The sequence below is a fragment of the Pelodiscus sinensis genome, chromosome 20, assembly GCF_052426305.1.
Source record: "Pelodiscus sinensis isolate ZL-2025 chromosome 20, ASM5242630v1, whole genome shotgun sequence".
NCBI lineage: Eukaryota > Metazoa > Chordata > Testudines > Trionychidae > Pelodiscus > Pelodiscus sinensis.
Genome location: NC_143071.1, coordinates 8,167,715 through 8,187,411, shown reverse-complemented (window position 1 = coordinate 8,187,411; position 19,697 = coordinate 8,167,715). Strand labels below are relative to the sequence as shown.

The following is a 19,697-nucleotide window of genomic DNA, read 5'->3' as shown; positions in this document are numbered from 1 at the left end:
CCCTGGCCCACTCCCTCCAAAGCTCAGGGGAAGCATTGCTTGGGGGAACTGAGTGGCCACCAGCCATCACCATGGTGAATTAGAGTGACCTAGCTGGAAGATGGCAGTGGAGCATCACTCTGCTTCCTGTGTCCCCCACCACTATAGTGCGTGCAGGGGGACCTGACCCCTGCAATTAGCCCCAGACAACTACCCCCCAGGTAATCTTGAAGGCAACCCTGGTCTCAGTGGGGTAAGATAATATGGAGGACTGGCCCTGTCCACTTGATGGTTGGGGTGGTCACCACTGTGCTCCCCCAAAGTACAGGGCCGGGAGTGACTGCCCCAAACTCTCCTATGGATGGGACAGCTCTTCCGAGGGCATCAACCTCAGATAGAGAGCCTGTAACCTGAACTTCACCAACCAGAGCTGATTTTCTTGGCCACTTGGGCTTTGGACCTGGGCTTCTGCAAGTCTAACCCTTGTGACTCCATTAAAATAGGTTTGCGACCCACTTCACGGTCCTGACCCTCAGTTTGGGAACTGGCAGCGTTTTGCAACTAAAACAGGCGTCCCATTGTTCTAGATCCTGCGTGTACACATGGAGATGTTTTTTGCTCCACCGAGCTTACAATCTATCTTGGCAAGATAAAGGATGGGAGAAAGAAAGTATTAATGCCCTTATTTTACAGATGGGTAACTGGATCAGCAAAATTTAGTAATTTTCCCAAAGATACATAGTGAGTTTGTAGCAATGTTGGGGATGAACTCACATACCAAGTTCTAGTTCAGATAATTGTGAAAATTCAGTAGCTTGAAAATGAAAAATACTCAAGATCACTTATTACAGAATTAGTCTGTCTCAGAAATGATGCTAGATATCTTTATAGAGTGCATTATATTGTATGATTTGAGAGGAGTACCTTGGAAGCCATGATTATTTCTGCTATCAAATAATCAGCAAAGTGTTTTACCAAGTATTGATCCACTAGCTAGCCACACTTGGCACCGGTAGTGCTAATTATCTACGATTGGAAGTTTTCCATGAAAATTAGATTTTGGAAGCGCAGTTAAGAAACAAATATTTTGCTGAATCTTGTAAGAAAGCCTGGGGAAGCAAACGGTATGTCTGAAAAATGATCTCAGCATAAATGCCGCGGTGAAACAAAAGCATTTATCAAAAGAAAACATTGAGACGGGTCACTCTGTGTTGGGTTTTTTAAGCGGAAAGACATTTATCCTCTGTTCTGTTTCAGTGATTCTATATTCAGGATATCAAGTGAAGAAGACTATGGCGGGCCCCTCCCGCCTGAGCCCCAAAACACAGTTTAAGTCTGGCCCTTTAAGGCAAGGCCAAGGCTCTCCGGCCTAAGTCCAAACACAGTGTAAGTCTGGCCCTTTGAGGCAAGGCCAAGGCCCTCCCGCCTGAGCCCCAAAACACAGTGTAAGTCTGGCCCTTTGAGGCAAGGCCAAGGCCCTCCGGCCTGAGTCCAAACACAGTTTAGGGTTGTAGCGGGGATACCCCTCTGGTAGGGGGACCCAGGCCCACCCTACTGTACCGGGTCCTGGCCCAGGGCCTTGTGAGTGACCGGATAGCGGGTCACTCGGCAGGGCAATCCGGCCAAAACGCGCCACGGTTCTCAGGGCGGGAGAGACGGTTCCCGCTCCTGCCCTGGGCCACTTCCTACCTGGTTCACTGGGGTTCCTTCCCATGCCCGTCCAGGTTGTTGTGGCCTCCGGGTCGGTGTCTCGTTGGCGGGCAGTCTCTGGGGGGTACCACCTCGCCTCCGCATCCCCACCGGCCTCCTCTGGAGTCTCGGGTGCCAGCTGTGCGGGAGCTCCCTTCACAGGTCCTTCTCCTCCGGCTGTCACCCCTGACTGAGTCTTTCCCCAGGCTTTTATGGCGGAGCTACAGTCCGGGCATGCTCGGTAGGGCTGCGGGGAAGGGGCCTCTGCAGCCAGGTAACCCTGGCTGGGCCCTGCAGGCTCAGTGCGGGGCTACCTTGCCCCATCACAAAGACAAATACATCAAACTCTGGGAGGATATTAGCACAGTAGATTTACAGTTACTCCTGATACTATTCTTTTAAAAAATCACTATTTTAATTTTGAAAAGTTGGCTGATTATCTGAAAGTATTTTTTTTTAAAACAGGAAAAAAAATGTCCAAGTGACTGGATAGCCATTATATGTGCTTATTAAATAGCCCAGAAAACATATAAAGCACAGTTACTGACCATTAGAAAGACAAAAGTAGGTGGATCTCTTTTACTGCTTGGACTTCTGTTTAGTGAGACAGACAAGATTTCAGGATTCACAGAGCCCTTCTTAATATTAATATCAGATCAGTAGGGGGGAAACTTGCAATGTGGTTCAAACTTATTTTGGAGAGTCTACCATTGGCATTGAGAGAGAGTTGAATTTTCATCTTGTTCAGTTCTTTGCCCTTTTGTTAAGCATGCCAACAAGTTTGCCAACTGTGTCAAAAATGTAGTTTGCAAAATGTTTGAGAGTTCCATATTCACTATTCTCTTTGATGCTTTGTGTGTCCAAGGAGATGAGAATGTGATGGTCATTGGTTCAGAATGTTGTGACTTGATGTTGTAACTGGCAAGCTATGAAAGAATTACTAAATGCAAACAATGTCTAGTGTAAAAATGAAAACATGGATCACAGCTTTTTGTATCCTGTGACTTTACTGCTTTTATGTCAAACATGTATTGATGACTTGGCTTCTTATCTGATATGCATTGATGCAGTAGGATTGACTGTTACAAACTGTAACATTGTTGAGTATCTGTGTTTTGACTAGCTTACATAACATACTTGTTCTGTTCTTCATCCAGCGAGAAGCTACTTTACTCATAGGGATGATGGTGGTTGATCCTACCGTGAGTACAGGGGACTAGACTTGACGACTTTTCAAGGTTCCTTCCAGTGCTTTGATTCTATTTTTATGTGTAAAATTAACTGTCATTTTTGGAAGTTAGCTAATATTGTTGGTTTTGCTATTTATATCCGTAAAAAGGACCAATAATTCACCTGCTGCAGTTGACACAGATTGCCTTTATGTAAGCCATTGGGCTAAAATTGTATTATTGTTTTTAGTGGTTCTACATCCACAAACTTGCCAAAATCTGTCAATCATTCCTGGCCTCTTTCTGAGATGAATATGCAATAAGATTCTCTAGAGGAATCTCAAATCCATTTAGATTACTTAGGTAGCTAAACATTCTCTTACTGAGCAATTTGACATAGAGACTAATATAGTTGTATAGGACAGTATCTTGATGTGATAATTATTTAGTCATAACACATCATTTTCTGTATCCTTATTTCTTAATTTGTAATGTCATTATTTTATTAATAATAATAATAATAAATAATGTAGTGTTTTTAGTAAGGAATACAGTTTTTTAATAGACTTCAAGCCCCTCCCCCCCCCCCAAAATCTTGCACCTCAGCCTTATCAAATGGTCATGAAAATTTATCAGCCCAGTCATACTCTGCTGCCCATTCTTTGTCATGATGTTTTGAAGGATGATGAAAAGACCAATGATATTTGCTCAACAATTAAAGTTATGCATCCCAACAGATTGTGAGAGTAAAATTTACGAAGTTTTTATGGTATAATCCAAGGATTTTCTCTGTTTTCCCTGTTACATTGGGCCACATTTAGAAGTTCTTCCTCAGTCAGCATTTTCATTTACATAAGTAATAGTCTTGCCTCAGTGGTAGAGTTCAGGAATTGGCCCAAGCATATTGATTTTTAGCAGAAAGAACTATATTTCAGCTGTGCTTCTGCCTTGATGTTATTGTCTTGGGCATCTGTCTTGGTATGTAAATGGTTGTTGCAAGAAGGAGAAAAACAGTTCCTTTAACCTCTGAGGTTAGGACAAGAAGCAATTACTTTAAATTGCAGAAAGGACTGTTTAGGTTGGACATTAGGAAATGCTCCCTAATTCTGAGAGTGGTTATGAACTAGAATAAATTCCCTGAGGAAATTGGTGGAATCTCCATGGGTACATCTAAACTACATCTCTCTTTCAAAAGAGGGATGTAAATTAGACATATCGAAATTGCAACTGAAGCCGGGATTTGAATTTCCCACGCTTCATTTACATAATCGCATCATGGTGTTTCTTTTAAAAATGTTATTTTGAAAGTGAAACCTCAGTCTAGACACGATTCTTTCAAAAAGAAAAGCCTTTTTCAAAAGATCCTGTACTCCTCAAAAAATGAGGTTTACAGGATCTTTCGAAAAAAGTTTTTGTTTTTGAAAGAACTGCCTCTAGACTGTGGTTTCACATTCGAAATAGCGTTTTTCGAAAAAATGCCGTGACGCAATTATGCAAAGGAAGCATGGGAAAGTCAAATCCTGGCTTCATTTGCAATTTCGATATGGCTAATTTACATCCCTCTTTCGAAGGAGGGATGTAGTCTAGACAGCCCATCATTGGAGGTTTTTAAGAGCAAGTTAGATAAACACCTGTCAGGGATGGTCTAGATTCATGGTGTCCAACACGCTAGCCACTAGCCATATGTGGCTATTTGGCCCGTTGAGTGTTGCTAATTGGCTTGAACAAAGTGGTTATTTGGCCGATTGAGTGTGGCTAGTTTGCTAGAGCAGTAGCCACTATAGTGGCCCTCCATAATACTGTACTTAGTGCTGCTTTGAGTGCAGGGGACTGCACTGGAAGATTTCTCAAAGTCCCTTCAGTTCTACAATCCTGATTCTATAATTCTAGAAAAGGTTCTTTCAGGTTGACATAAAAGGTCATTTTAAGGCACAATTATCTATTTAAATTGAAAGTTGAATTTTAAAAAATTCTCTTTTCCCTTTCACAGTAATACATAGTCCTGTTTTTACAGAAAATGTTCCATTGCATGAAGCACAGCATCTTCTCTTCAGAATTACATGGTTTCAAATGTTCAGGCAATCAGGCAATCTGAATTGCTGCGCATCTGTAAGCACTTTATAATGTCTTTGACATGCTTTGTGAAACAAAGAACTGAGTCATCTTTTTTCCTGCAGCGAGCTTTGCACTCTGGCATTTCTCTTGACTTTTCATGTCTCAACACATTGAAGAACTTATTGTGGCCAACAGCAAAATCATCCTTACAAGTTTTACAAAAGGCTAGAACGGGGACTTGCCTACTCTCTGAACTGCACTCTACTGTTCTCCAGCTCTGTAGAAGTTGTACTTTCACTTTCTCCAGCATTATTGTTGTTGTCTTCTACGTTTTGCTTTTCCTACTCTTTAAGTTCTCTTAGTTCATTGCCAGTTCTGGAAGGAGAGGATCCAAAAATGTATATATCAGTGCAAAGATTATGGAAGATAAGAAAAAGGTCTGTAAATACAAAAATTTGCCAAGCTAATGTTGCAGTTTAGTTAATGACTTGATGTACATTAATTGCACATTGAAAGAATGGTAAACAAGTGAAAAAACCCAGAACATCACTGGTTTTAGCTGTTAAAACCCTAAAATTTAAATATTGTGGGTCAAATTCACCCTTAGAGTAACAACTGGAGTGTCTTTGAGCCTCAACTATTAGCAGTGTGTGAATAAAAAAAACACTGTGGCTACTTAGTAAAACAGTACACTTGCAATACATGTATACACTTCAATCAATGAACCAGTGAAAAAGGGTAGAAAAAAGTGTTTAAAAATTTCAATATAAGGAAAGTAGGGACTTAAAAGCTGCTACTTGGGGGGAAATAATAGAATGGTTCATTGTCTGTTCCCTGCATTTCAGGGAAAATCTAGTCTCCTACAGAGCACTGGGACATACATGCTGGGGAGAAGACTAGGTTTGGAAAGAAAGCATTGGGAGAAAACCCAGAACCATTTTTCAGTCTTTTTGTCAGCGATAGATACTGAGAAGAAGAACTCTTTCTCAAACATCTGTGACTTTGCTTTTAAAGAAAAAGAGGTAAAGTATCTAATGTCCTCAAAACACAGGGTATCTGTAAAATAGTCTGTGCATAGCACTCTGTTGATTTTTCCAAGCGTTGTTCTTTATTCCATTTCCAATAACTTCCTGGAATCCTGCCTTCTTTCTTCTGGAACTGCCTTGACTTGGAGGCTCTTCCAGTATGCTGATGAACTATATATTCACCAGCAAAAGGTCACAGAAGCAAATGAACATCTTCAAAGCAAACTTTTCATAAAGTCACAAACATCTATTATTCCTTGGTAAACATTTGAAAACTTGGCACAATGACACAGGTTACAGGTTTTGGCAAATTAACATAGGTACCAGGTTTAGTAATGAATATATATTTCAGTGCTATATATTCATTACCTGGGCTTATCGGTCAATCCAAATGACTATACACATTCCCCTTCCCCGCGCCTCTGTATCAGAGGCAGCAACCCGGGATGGCAGGAGGCTCCTTAGGAATGGAGTTAGGAGCACACTGGGTGTTGGCCCTGCCCCTGTGGACCATCAAATAATATTGTAACCACTAAGAATTTGTGCAGTTACATGATTATTAAATTAAATGATATCTAATATATATCTGCCCTATTTGTCCCTGCCTAAGGGTGAAATGAACTAATACCACATTACAGTGGATTATTCCAAAAAAGAAACAGACCTGCAATCCATATGCACAATTTACAATGTTATTTTGTGTAACAAATTATTTGCAAAACTTTTCATAGTAATACAGGCTGTGATTCCTTGTTAAATAATCATGATAGTATCTGATGAATGATTACCAGCAGGGGAGGGTCACCCAGGAGTTCAATTTCACTTATGAAAAATGTCTTGCTAAAGTTTTTATTGATGGTAGGAATATTCAGATTCCCTTTTAGCATTTTCTGCTGGCACAATAACTCTGCTTATGACTCTGAACCTCAAATTGATCTACAGGTTGAACCTCTCTAGTCCAGAACTCTCTGATCCAGAAACATCTGTCTTCCAGAATTATTTTAGTAGATAGATGTCTACTTTCCATGGGTGTGGCCCAGTTTCCCGCAGTCTCATAAAGTTTGTCTACAGCCACAGATCCTAGATCTCATTGTTATGTGCTGTTATTTAGCTCTAATTTACCTCTTACTGTCCTCTAACAACCCAGTAAGCAGGAAGTGTTGGTAATGCTGCTAGATAATATAGACTTCCCATAATTCGGCAAATTCTCTGGGTTGGGACCAGTTAGGTCCCAAGGATGCCAGAATAGAGAGGTTCAACCTGTAGTATGAATGGCAGGAAACACCAACACTAGTATTATAGCAGTCTTTTCTGTGCATATCAGGTTCTCATGACTTTAGCCATAACTTCTTTAAAAAACAGAAAAAATGATAAAAGAGCAAACCATTCTTTTTCAAATGACAAATACATGGGAAAATCAAATTATCTTTATTAAAATGAATATTCATTGTTTATCATACTGATTTTCCTTTTATATATATAGATAGGGGAACTGTTGCATCTTTGATAACACTGAGTGATAACTTTTGATCAATAGTGAAGTTTTAATAGTGACTGTTGTACTTCAAGAGAATGTCTTGAATGACACTGCCTTTGCTTTTATAAATATAGCTCTATTTTCCATACAAAATAGAAATACAGTTTCCTTAGCAATAAAGGGTACTCAAAGAGAACAGCCTTAGCTCCATATATCTGCCGCTTTCTCAGGTGAGTGGAGTTTAGAATAAAGGCACTTTCCAAATTATAGTACTGTACTTGCAAAGAAAAAAGTATGCAAGGGCTTTTATCTTTTATTCAGAAGATCAGATGGTAAACTCCCCCGGACAGCCTAGCAGGGGACCCAACTTCTGCTTTTCTTGGTAAGACTTGAGTGACATGAAGCAACAGCTAAGTCAGACATCAAAAGATACAAATGTATGGAGTCTAAAGGTTTGATTTTTACAAACATCTTTCTAATTAGCACAACTTTAAAAAATTGCAAGTTCTGGCATTGATTTTCTCATGGTCTCATGCTCAGTAAAAGTTGGATTTTTCATATTGCAAATGTGCATAAAAGCAAAAACTTACAAATACTGTCCCCCCCCCCCCTTCCCCAGCTGATGCTTCCAATCAGTGTTATAAATGCACGATCTCTTTTCCTTCTATCTGCAGTTTCTGTAATCAGCTAGGAACTGTTTTACTTAGCCAAACTTCTCTTGGAAGAACCAGCTCATTTTAGGTGAACATTATTATTAGCTCCACGGATAATTTATATCCAAACCAATTACGGTGGTTTGAGAATGAAACTGAATGAAGCAGTTCAGCTGTCTAGAAAATGTCCAGGGACTCAGGTAATACATTGCATTATCAGTCAGCCCAAATCTGCCTTCTTTATCAAGTGAAGGCGCTTGATTTGCCCCCTCAGTGAATATTTTATTCTACATGAATTAGCCAAAATATCACTAGCAGCCAAAACAAAAGTGAACCCCCATGAGATATTATTAATACAGATATTTTGACAGGAAAAGGGGGCATTTTCACTGAAGTCTGATTACCCCTGGTTCACTTTTGGTGCCCAGGAGATCATCTGTGATGTGTTCATCTAGAACTGGCATACACAATATGCAAAATAATAAAGGTAATAGTTAATTTATCACATACAGCCAGTCCCCGACTTATGAACCCATCAACTTATGACCATCCGCACTTACGATCAACCTCCCATTAACCCTGTTACAGCCGTCCCCGACTTACGAACGCACCATCCGCACTTTCAAACAGCACGGCTGTATGTAAAAGCATGTATTTCTTCTTCAAGTGGCCCCGTGGGTGCTTCACTCTAGGTGTCCCGTCCCGGTGCCGCGGCTCGGAGACTTTTCATAGCCGCGCTCCGCCGGCTCCCGCATGGGTAGTTCACTAGGATCGCGTTCGCGCCTTTGATCAGCCGTGCGAGCCGACAACCATCAGTTCCTCTCAACCGCCTCAGGTCGCGGTCGGAGCTCCCTGATCTCTTTTTCAGTCATGGTTTTAGATAGTTGTCTACCTGTAAATAGTTAAAGTTTTAGTGTTAGCTGTGTTCCTGTTACTTGATAGGTGTTCTCATGTAAAAAAAAAAAAAAAATTCTTTAAAGCCGTTTTCACTAAGAAGCGCTGCAGCGAAGCGCTAAATGGTGAAATTGACTACCCACAGGGATCAGTTTTTACACAGGGATCGGTTTTTTTCTGTAACTCTGCTGACAATGCCAGGATCGACTGGTTTTAAGAAATGCTCAGTGTGCCGTGAAGCCATGCCAACGGCTGACGGCCATGACACTTGTATTAGGTGCCTGGGGGAGACTCATGTTCCTGACAAGTGCACCCATTGCCGTAAGTTAACTTCAAGAGCCTGGAGGGAGCGGGAGATGAAGATAAGGATGCTTATGTTTGGCAAGGCGTTGCAGCCTGACCCTACCCCCCCAGCAGCCACAAAAATCTCCCAGCACAAGAGGAGAGCGGCTTCTCCGGGACCGGCTGGCTCCAAAACGTCAAATCCGTCCCCGACGCGCTCCCTCCCTGCGGCAGTCTCAATCCCGGCAGCAGCTTCTAAAGTGATCCCCGGGAGATCCAGACAACTTTCTGGGGCTGGCATAAAGGAGCCCTCACCATCCAGAGGCAGAGCAGCTTCAGTGCCGATATCAGGAGCGACACCGCAGCTGACCAGCAAGCCTGCACTGGCTTCAGCAGCTTCAGCGGCACCCAGCGGATCGGCGCCTGTTTCGCCTGCCCTGGCTGTGACGTCGGCACCGTCTCCTCCAGCACCGAGACCTGAGGCGGGACACGCCAGTGCCTCAGACTTGGCACCATTGCTAACCCCGGCACCGGGGGCCCTGCCGGCACCGACACCGACACCAGATCAGCAGCAGCTGACCTCTCCGGCACTGTCTCACCTTCACTCGGTGCCTGGTTCCCCTGTGCTTCGGGGTAGGGATGAGACTTCAACATATAGGAAGTCATTGTCCCATCATAGGGACAGGTCTCTTTCCCCATCTGCTTCACCAAGAAGGCGAAGTCGCTATCACGGCTACTTTTCCCCCTCGCAGATTAGGTACAGCCGGCACGATTATAGGGACGCGGTGTATTTAGATGCACGATCCCGGTCGCCCTCCCGTCTCTCGAGGTACGGATCGGTGAGGCGCTCTCCATGCCGCATCTATTATATCCAGCATGGTAGCGCATGTTCTTCTCGATACCCCTCTCCATCACACTCTGAACGTTACTGTGAGCGCTATCATAGATCATATGACGATCGTCCCCAGCGTCACCATTCACCACTATTGCATACGGGATTTTCTTACATCTGCCAATCACCATTAGCGGAATACTTACCTCATCGATCACAACCACTACGCTCACCTTCTCCAACTAAGAGCCCAACAATCCAGTTAGACCAATCCGAACCAGAGGAGGGTCAGTTATCGGAAACGGAGGACCCTAAGACGGAAGCTTCCCCAGCGGACTGCCCATCGTCTTCCCCGGATGAAGCGATTTGCCCAGTTGAAATCTCCTCACCGGATGATCTGAAACATTTTCAGGGTCTCTTCAAACGAGTGGCAGACACGCAGGACATACAGCTAGCAGATGTGCCTGTTAAGAAACATGGCCTTTTGAAGAACCTCCGCCCACAACAACGTGCAAAAGTCGCGTTGCCAATCAATGAGGCGATTATGGAAGTGGCGGACGAGATATGGCAAATCCCAACATCGGTTGCACCTACAAGTAAAAAAGCTGATAGAAAATATTTTGTTCCAGCAAAGGGGTTGGACTTTTTATTCAATCACCCCCAACCTAATTCACTGGTAGTAGACGCAGCGCAACGTAGGGGTAAGGCGCCACAGTACAGAAATACCCTTTTGGACAAGGACAATAAAAAATTGGATATTTTTGGGAGGAAAGTCTATTCCTCAGCTACACTTTTACTTCGCATTGCAAATTACTCAGCCCATTTGTCAAACCATAATTTCGATAATTACTCCAAACTAGCAGATTTGTTGCACCATCTCCCAGACACCAAGAAACCACTCCTGAAAGCAATAGTACAGGAGGGGTACGCGTCATGTAGCGCTGCACTTCAGATTGCTATGGATGTGGCTGACACAGCAGCTCGGGCCGCTGCGACTGGTACCATGAGGAGATCATCTTGGCTTTCGTCAGCAGGGGCGCCGAAGGAATTGTAAAGCAAGGTTGAGGATCTGCCCTTTGACAAACTTAAACTTTTTGCAGCAAACATTGATGAGGTCCTCCACTCAGGAAAAGACTCACGCACCACTCTACATACACTGGGGATGTACACACCTTCCTTCAAACGTAGGCGTTATTTCCCTTACTAACGGAGATATGACTTCAATTTTCCTAGACAGCAATCACGTCCTTTTGACAACCAGCGTCCTAGACAATGCCCCCAGCGCAAATGACCACAGCAGAACCGTTCAGGTAATCAGCAGTCGACTAAGCAACAGATTTGACTTGCTTGTCGAGGATGCAAACCAATTGCCCATAGTCAATACGGAAGCCCATCATCTTTTTCACCATCGTCTACGCTCTTTTTACCACCACTGGTCTACGATCACCACAGACAGATGGGTGCTAGAGGTAGTTCAATCCGGCTTCTCCATCCCTTTTCTCTCTATTCCCCCTACCACTCCCTCCTCCCCGTCCCTCTTCAGTGACCCCTCTCACGAGAAACTGTTGGAGCAAGAAGTTCAACGTTTGCTCACCATCGGGGTGATAGAGTTCCCAAGCAGTTTTGGGGAAAAGGTTTTTACTCCCGATATTTCCTCATACCAAAGAAGTCGGGAGGATGGAGACCCATCCTGGACCTTCGAAGACTAAATTGGCACCTTCAAAAGCAGCGTTTCAAGATGGTGACTTTATCTACCATTCTTCCGTCATTGAACAAAAAGGATTGGTTTGCAGTTCTCGACTTGCAGGATGCTTATTTCCACATAGAAATTCATGTGGCACACAGACATTTCCTTCGTTTCTGATTGGGGAGCGAGCATTACCAGTACAGGGTTCTACCATTCGGCCTGGCATGTGCTCCCAGGGTTTTCACCAAAATGTTAGCAGTGGTCGCGGCCCACCTACGCAGACTAGGGGTAACAATATTCCCCTACTTAGACGATTGTCTTCTCCGGGGTACAACCTATATGGAAACGTGTCATATGATTCGGACAGTATCCAGCGAATTTGCTACCCTGGGCCTTCTCATAAACTTGAAAAAGTCAACACTAGTTCCATCCCAAAATCTCATGTTCATAGGTGCACACCTCGATTCAACTATGGCGCGTGCGTATTTACCGATGGAATGTTTTATATTAATCAAGGAATTGGTACACACGGTTGTCCATGCTCCAACAATTCCCACACATGTCTGTCTACAGCTGTTGGGGCATATGGCTGCTGCCACCATCGTAGTGGGCAACGCAAGTTTACGTTTTCGTTGCCTCCAGCACTGGTTAGCCACGGTTTACATCCTGTCAAGGCACAGTGTCCACAGGCCGCTAGTGGTGCCACCAATCTTCTCACAGGCGTTCCATTTCATCGCCCTCAACCTACTACACAAATAACTACAGATGCCTCCCTCATAGGTTGGGGAGCTCACATGGGCAATCTCACAGTCCAGGGACGTTGGTCGTCAAGAGAAATGCTATTGCACATCAATGTGCTCGAGTTGAGAGCGGTGCGGCATGCGTGCAAGCATTTTCAGTCACGCATTCAAAATACAATGACCAGGATTTTAACGGACAACATGGTGACTATGTTTTATATAAACAAGCAAGATCCCGTTCTCTTTGTGCAGAGAGTATCCGTTTATGGAATTGGTGTATTACCAACAACACTGTTCTAACAGCTTCCTACCTGCCGGGTGCCGACAACTTAATAGCTGACTCTCTCAGCAGACATTTTCCACATGACCACGAGTGGGAGATTCACACGGACGTACTGAATCGTATCTTCGCTCGATGGGGATTTCCGACGATAGATCTGTTTCCGACAGAACTCAATTTGAAACGTCCCAATTATTGTTCGAGAGCCGGGATAGGACGCCATTCGCTCGGGGACGCCTTCCTTCTCCATTGGGGGACGTCATTACTGTACGCTTTCCCACCAGTAGTATTAATTCCCAGAGTTCTCAAAAAGATCAATGTAGACCAAGCCCGAGTAATCCTTCTAGCGCCGGCATGGGCTCGTCAGCCTTGGTTCTCAATACTCCACCAGATGTCAGTGAAAGCACCATATCCTCTGCCTTCTCTTCCGAATCTGTTGACCCAGGACAACGGATCCCTCAGTCATCCGCGACCGGAGGTCCTACACCTCACTGTGTGGATGCTGGCTGGTTTACCGACACCAAGCAATCCTGCTCTCAGCGCGTCAAACAAGTGTTGATGCATAGTCGGAAACAATCTACTCGAACCGCTTATGCAGCTAGGTGGACAAAGTTCCAAGCATGGTGTGCGGACAATAACGTGGACTCACGTTTTGCACCCTTACCTTGTATATTGGATTACCTCTTGCAACTACACGGCAATGGCTTGGCAATTGCATCGCTACAGGTGCACTTGGCAGCAATTAATGCGTTCCATCATAGGGATGACGATATTTCCTTGTTCGCTCACCCCACTACAAAAAGGCTTCTGAAGGGGCTCTCAAATCTCCACCCCCCCACAGAGGCCTCCCCCTCCATCATGGAGCTTGGATCTGGTCCTACAAACTTTGACTCTGCCCCCGTTCGAGCCCTTAGTGACAGTAACATTACACTTACTGACGGTCAAGCTGGTTTTTCTCCTATCCCTCACTTCAGCTCGCAGAGTGAGTGAGATTGCAGCTTTTATGGCCTCGCCACCCTATACAGTTTGTTCGAAAGAATCGGTAACGTTGAGGACCCATCCGGCGTTCATTCCGAAGGTGTCTTCTGAATGCCACATAAACGAACCGGTGGTCTTACCATGCTTCTTCCCAAAACCCCATACCTCAACGCAAGCAGCACACTTACGTACCTTGGATGTGAGAAGAGCGTTGGCGTTTTACATCGACAGAACACGGGGTTTTAGGAAAACGGACCGTTTGTTGGTGTCAGTAGCGAGTCACTCAAAAGGACAGCCTTTAACTTCTCAGCGTATTTCTAAGCTCATAGTTTTATGTATATCCATGTGTCATTCGCTGCGAGGGAAGCCTCTCCCCTCTCGCCCCAAAGCTCATTCAACTAGGGCAGTTGCTGCTACTGTGGCCTTTCTCAGTGGAGTGTCCTTTCGTGACATTTGCAGAGCGGCAACATGGTCTTCGTATGCGACTTTTATGAAGCACTACGCTATAGTCGAACAGTTTGCTTCAGATTTTTCTGTGGCTACAGCAGTACTGAATCGTGCTGATAGTCTTGATTCCGGAGTGTTTTAATTCTGCTCTGTGTACTGCTCCGGAGTCACCTAGAGTGGAGCACCCACGGGGCCACTCGAAGAAGAAAAGGAAGTTACTCACCCTGTGAAGTAACGATTGTTCTTCAAGATGTGCCCCGGGGGTGCTCCACGACCCGCCCTTCCTCCCCACTCTGGAGATTTCTTCTTATTGTTTCTTTCAGATGAGCAGATGAGAGGAACTGACGGTTGCCGGCTCACACGCGGCTGATCAAAGGCACGAACGCTATCCTGGTGAACTATGCATGCGGGAGCCGGCGGAGCACGGCTATGAAAAGTCTCCGAGCCGCGGCACCGGGACAGGACCCGACACCTAGAGTGGAGCACCCACGGGGCACATCTCAAAGAACAATCATTACTTCACAGGGTAACTTCCTTTTCCGACTTACAAACAAATCGAGTTACAACCAGGTGTTTGGAACATAACCTGTTCATATGTCGGGGACCGGCTGTAATTTAATAAATAATATCATTTGGGCCACATCCTGAGAGGTGCTGAGCCATCTGTAACGTCTACTGAATTTGGAATGGGGATCTCAGTGGCATGTGCTCGGTGCCTGTCAGCGGCCAAGAGCATCCTTTCCTATGGAAACACCCACTGGAAGAGAGAGAAGGGGAGGAGAACTTAGCACAAAAATTCACATGGAGCTGCTCACAAGTAATTCATTTGAAATTGTGATGGGGGAACAGAGGATTTGCCGTCCAATCAAATGGTCAGTAGTTCTGCCCCACAATCCAACAGGTCTCCTGAGCTGTGCTGCCAGGGTCTCTCCTGATAACAGCTGTCCTTGGATGCCTCCATTTTGCAGGCGTGGGAGTAGGACGTCGCGGTTCAGCTGTATTGCTTGGGGCCATAGGAGACATATTAGTCTGGAGCTGTATTATTTCGTCAACATATTTGCCACCAGGTTGATTAGGAACCCTCTTGCCAATCCGCCATCTCCCCCCTTCCAGTGTCAGCCTCACCCAGTCTCCGTCCCCTCTCCACATGCAATTTTTCATCCCTGCAGAGTTTCATGAAGGAGAGTGTCCCTGTTCAGATGCGGAGGATACTCCAGAATTGACCATCCTCCTCAATTCCGTGCCAAGAGACACCAGGCACTGTCTGCCGTCCTGTTTACTTCCAAGAGAATATGGTGACGGTCAGATAGAAATACAAATGAGAAACCATTAACTATGGAAAGTAAGTCCATTTGATGCTTAACGGATAAAGTAAAAGCCAAATGAAATTGCAAAGTAAAAAATTCAGGTCACCCAATGTTACACACCTGTTGGAACATTTTCACGCTATGAAACAATCCAACCTGTATAAGATGGTATTTCAGAAGAGGCTCTGAGATATAGTTGTTTTCTCTAGTCTAAAAAAAAAGTATCAGTTTGTCCTTATAGGGCTATATTTAGATTCCTTATATTTTTGTTTCCAAAGTTAATATAATTCATATCCTTTACAGTTTAGCACTTGCAATTCACCAGAGTAAAAGCAGCAGTTATAAGAAGATATGTAATAATTTGAATCATATCAGCGGATTCTAATTGTCTGCATCCCTGGTAACACCCTTGATCACTACGTTTTGCCAGGCAGCCATAATCAGCTCACCCTTGATATTATGTGTTTCCTCAGCTCTACCAGAATACTCACATAGTCTTTACCCACAGTAGTGTAATGCTTGTAACCAGAAAAAGACACTGGAAAGAAGAAGGTGATGGATGCACAGAGATTATAGTGCAGTCTGAGTTGTCAGTCTTCATGTTTGTGACGGGGCAAGCGCCGCATTCGCGCTCCCCCACACTGAGTTAGGAACCGGGGGGGGCGAAGCAGGTGCCGTCCTCGCAACGCTGCACCCGGGGCCGGGGTTCGGGACAGAGAATTGCCGGCCGGGGGAACGGGCGACCGGGGGAGGTCCGGGGGAGAAAGACCCGGGAGGCCGAGCAGGGGGAAAAGAGACCGGCGACCGCAGGGACGCTCCGGCACAGCCGGATGACGTCACGGGGAGTGTCATGGAGGACGTTCCGGAGGGCGGGGCCGCGGACGTCAGGGGTGGACCCACCTTACGGCTCCAGCGGGGGATTCAAAAGGGCGAGAGCCCCAGCCCGGAGGGGAGGAAGAGCGAGGAGACGGACAGTCCCACAGGAGGACAAGAGGACCCAGGGGAACCCAGAGGCGGAAATTCTCGGCAGGGCCAGAGACCAAGGGTAAGCCTATTCCCCAGTTGGGGAAATCTCCGGGGCTGAGCCGGGAAGAAGAGACCCAGGGCGGGGCCGCGGTCCCCGCGAGTGGAGCGTTTGGGGGAAACTCGTCCCCCTCCACTATCCAGGGACTACCGTCCCTGTCTTAGGGCCCTGGGTCGGGGCTCGGAGTGTGGGAGGGCCCGAGCCCCCTTCCCGGCCCCCTCAGGCCCGTCGGAGCGCGGACCGACAGCACATACGGTTGGGACCGCGAGCAGGCGGTCAAGCACGAAACTCAGGGAGGACACCCGAACTTGGGGTGGCCGCCCGAGACTTGGGAACACTCGGTGACAATGTTCTATACTTTTCTTTCTTCCATGTACTTTATATACTGTTTTTCCATTTCTGTTACTCTCTACCCAAGCCACCTCTCCTTCCTGATACTATAAAATTTACATTTATAAGTGGAGTTTCCCCCTGTTGAGAGCTCAGCTTTGCCAGGATAAATCTCTAGTGTCTGAAAAATAATGATATTGGCTTAGCTGATTGGCAGTACAAATGAGTGGAGAAGAGGGTGGAAATAAAACCGGTGAAACTTGATCTCAGAAACCTGGAAGAAGGTGTGTATCAGAAAGAAATGATAATATACACAAATTAAAAAGATGGTTTGGGAATAAAATTGGGAATAAAGAAACACACAGAAGTTGGGAATAAAGAAACACACCCAGACAGCAAATCTCTTGGATAAAAGGAGTTGGGATCAGTTCAGTATTGTGCAGATACCATTTCCACTATACCTTAAAAGTGCTTCCTTCTTCCTGCCAGTATCGTAAGTCAGAAGACAGCAAGTTGTCTGAAGTGCAAGGACTTATCTTGGCCAAGTACTGGCACACAAACAGACTACACCACATCTTAGTTCAGTGATAAAGTTGTATGAGCCATGTATCTGCAAATAGGTGACATACCAGCCTATATCACCTCACTTTATGTGTATATATTGATTGACACAGGCATCAAAAGATTCCTGCACAGCCTCACATAATAAGCCTTTAACCAATTGCTCAGTTGCCTCATTGCCATCTTGAGGGAACTCTTTAAAAGGAAAGAACAAATGACTGAAGAGAAATCCTGTCGATTCCAGTCAGGGTCTACTAGGAAGTCGTCAGCAAAGCTGTGTGGTTAATGATATCAGAAGCTGCTGACAGATCTAAACAAATGAGCAAAGACACAGAGTTTTGTCTTGTACTAAGAGAAGATCAGCAAATGAAATTAGTGCAGTTTGTGGGCAGCTCAGAGCCAGATCAACAAAGATTTTTTTTAAAAATTACTAGGATTTCAGTGACACCAAATTTGCTTTGAACCATCTTAGTAACTACACCCAAAAAAGATAGGTTAGAGTTAAAAAATAGAACATACCTTTGGCATTGCTGTGGCAAGTTCCAAAAAAAGAATTATTTGGAAAATTTGGAATTTGTGCACAATTATATTTAGAATGTAAGCTGGGTAAAGATAGACTTTTAAAACCTGTATCAGGTTCATGCAGTGTTGTTCTTTATTCTGCTTGCATCAGGTATTCTAGATCACTGAAATACTGGGACAGAAATCTAGAAATGTAGATGTAGGTGCATGTGTAATTGATGCTGACAAGCATCTGTGCCATAATTTTGTATAACTAATTAGACCAGAGACATTTAAGGACAAGCTTGCTTTGTTAGTATGTCTTCAAAAAAAATTAGATGGCCAATACTCTATGTAATTTGAAAATAGTTTTTGTTTTTTGCAGATGAGATTGTAGTAATCTGATTTACCAACTGAAGTGGACCTTCTTTATACTTTTTTTCTTTTTAAGTAAATGAATTTCTTTTCAACCAGATTTAAAAAAAATTAAACTTTAAAATGCTCAGTTTCCACCTATGTATTTAAATAGGAGCAATAGCATTATCGGGTTTGTTTGCAAATGTAGTAGGGCTGGATCTCATTAAAGACTTTGAAGAAAAAGGTTTCCGAGTTTTAAACTACTGTATATCCTACACTGCCAAGAACCATCTCAGGTTTGGCTTAAAGATGGAATTTTAAAAAGGTATTACTTTGTTGCCTTTCACATTCTAAATCATGTATTGAATGTGGAGGCTCAGTTGATTCAAGCTAGCTCTTGTTCAGTTCAAAAAGCAGCCATTTACCTTGCAAGTTAATGTAGTTGAGTAAGGTTACTTTGAAAGGTGTAAAAGCATTATTATGCATCTTCCTTCATCTTTTTGTGTGTGCAGTAGAATGTAGTGTTTATCCAACAAATACTGCTTCTGCTACTACAGAGTGAATGCAGACTTTCCCTAAAATGGTAACTGGCAGTCTAGTTATCTGTCCCACAGAGTACTACATTTAATGTTATACTTACAAAGAAAATTAGCCTATCGATTAGAAATTCCTGAACTTCTAATATTAGCTAGAAAAGGAGCAAAACACACTGAGAGTATGTCTACACTGCCACCCTAGTTCGAACTATGATGGCTAATGTAGGCATTCGAACTTGCAAATGAAGCCCGGGATTTAAATATCCCGGGCTTTATTTGCATGTTCCCAGGCACCCCCATTTTTAAATGCCCCATTTTTAAATGCCCATTTTTAAATGCCACAGCACGGACTAGGTAGTCCGAATTCGGAGCTTTAATTCGAACTACCTGGTCCGGGCCGCGTGTAGCCGTGGGCAGGTAGTTCGAACTACGGGCATTTAAAAATGGCAGCACCCAGGAACATGCTAATAAAGCCCAGGATATTTAAATCCCGGGCTTCATTTGCAAGTTTGAATGCCTACATTAGCCACCCTAGTTCGAACTAGGGTGGCAGTGTAGACATACCCTAAGATGCTGCCTGGAAATTTCTGACACATCAAGGCTTCATGATCTACAACACGGAATACAGTTTTAAAAGGTGGTGGTAAAGAACTTTGCAGCCAGTGGAACATGCCAATTGCTATCTGTAAGCTGCTAAGTACCATAAACTTCCGTTTTAGTGGGAGTTGATAGTATTTAATGCGTTGCAAGATCAGGTTCCCCTGTCTAAAGTCTGAATTGTTTACCAAGTGGTATATAAATACGCTTTATTAAAAGGCAGAAGCACCTCTGAACCATTGCTGGTGGTATTGATATTTGTTCTTTTTAAATGATACTAGAAGAAATCCAACATGG

At 44.3% G+C, this 19,697-nt stretch overlaps 1 protein-coding gene across 8 annotated transcripts in view; it reads left to right on the top strand.

The window, feature by feature from the left end:
- Nucleotides 1–19,697, top strand: part of CEP112 (centrosomal protein 112) — a 359,448-nt gene that overhangs the window by 302,001 nt on the left and 37,750 nt on the right. For 3 of the 8 annotated variants that reach the window (XM_075903952.2, XM_075903951.2, XM_025180419.3), the window contains one exon: nucleotides 5,738–5,914. The exons of the other annotated variants lie outside the window; for them this stretch is intronic. In XM_075903952.2, the coding sequence (XP_075760067.2) occupies nucleotides 5,738–5,914 (177 nt within the window). The remainder of the gene's footprint in view (nucleotides 1–5,737; nucleotides 5,915–19,697) is intronic. 8 annotated transcript variants of the gene reach the window in all.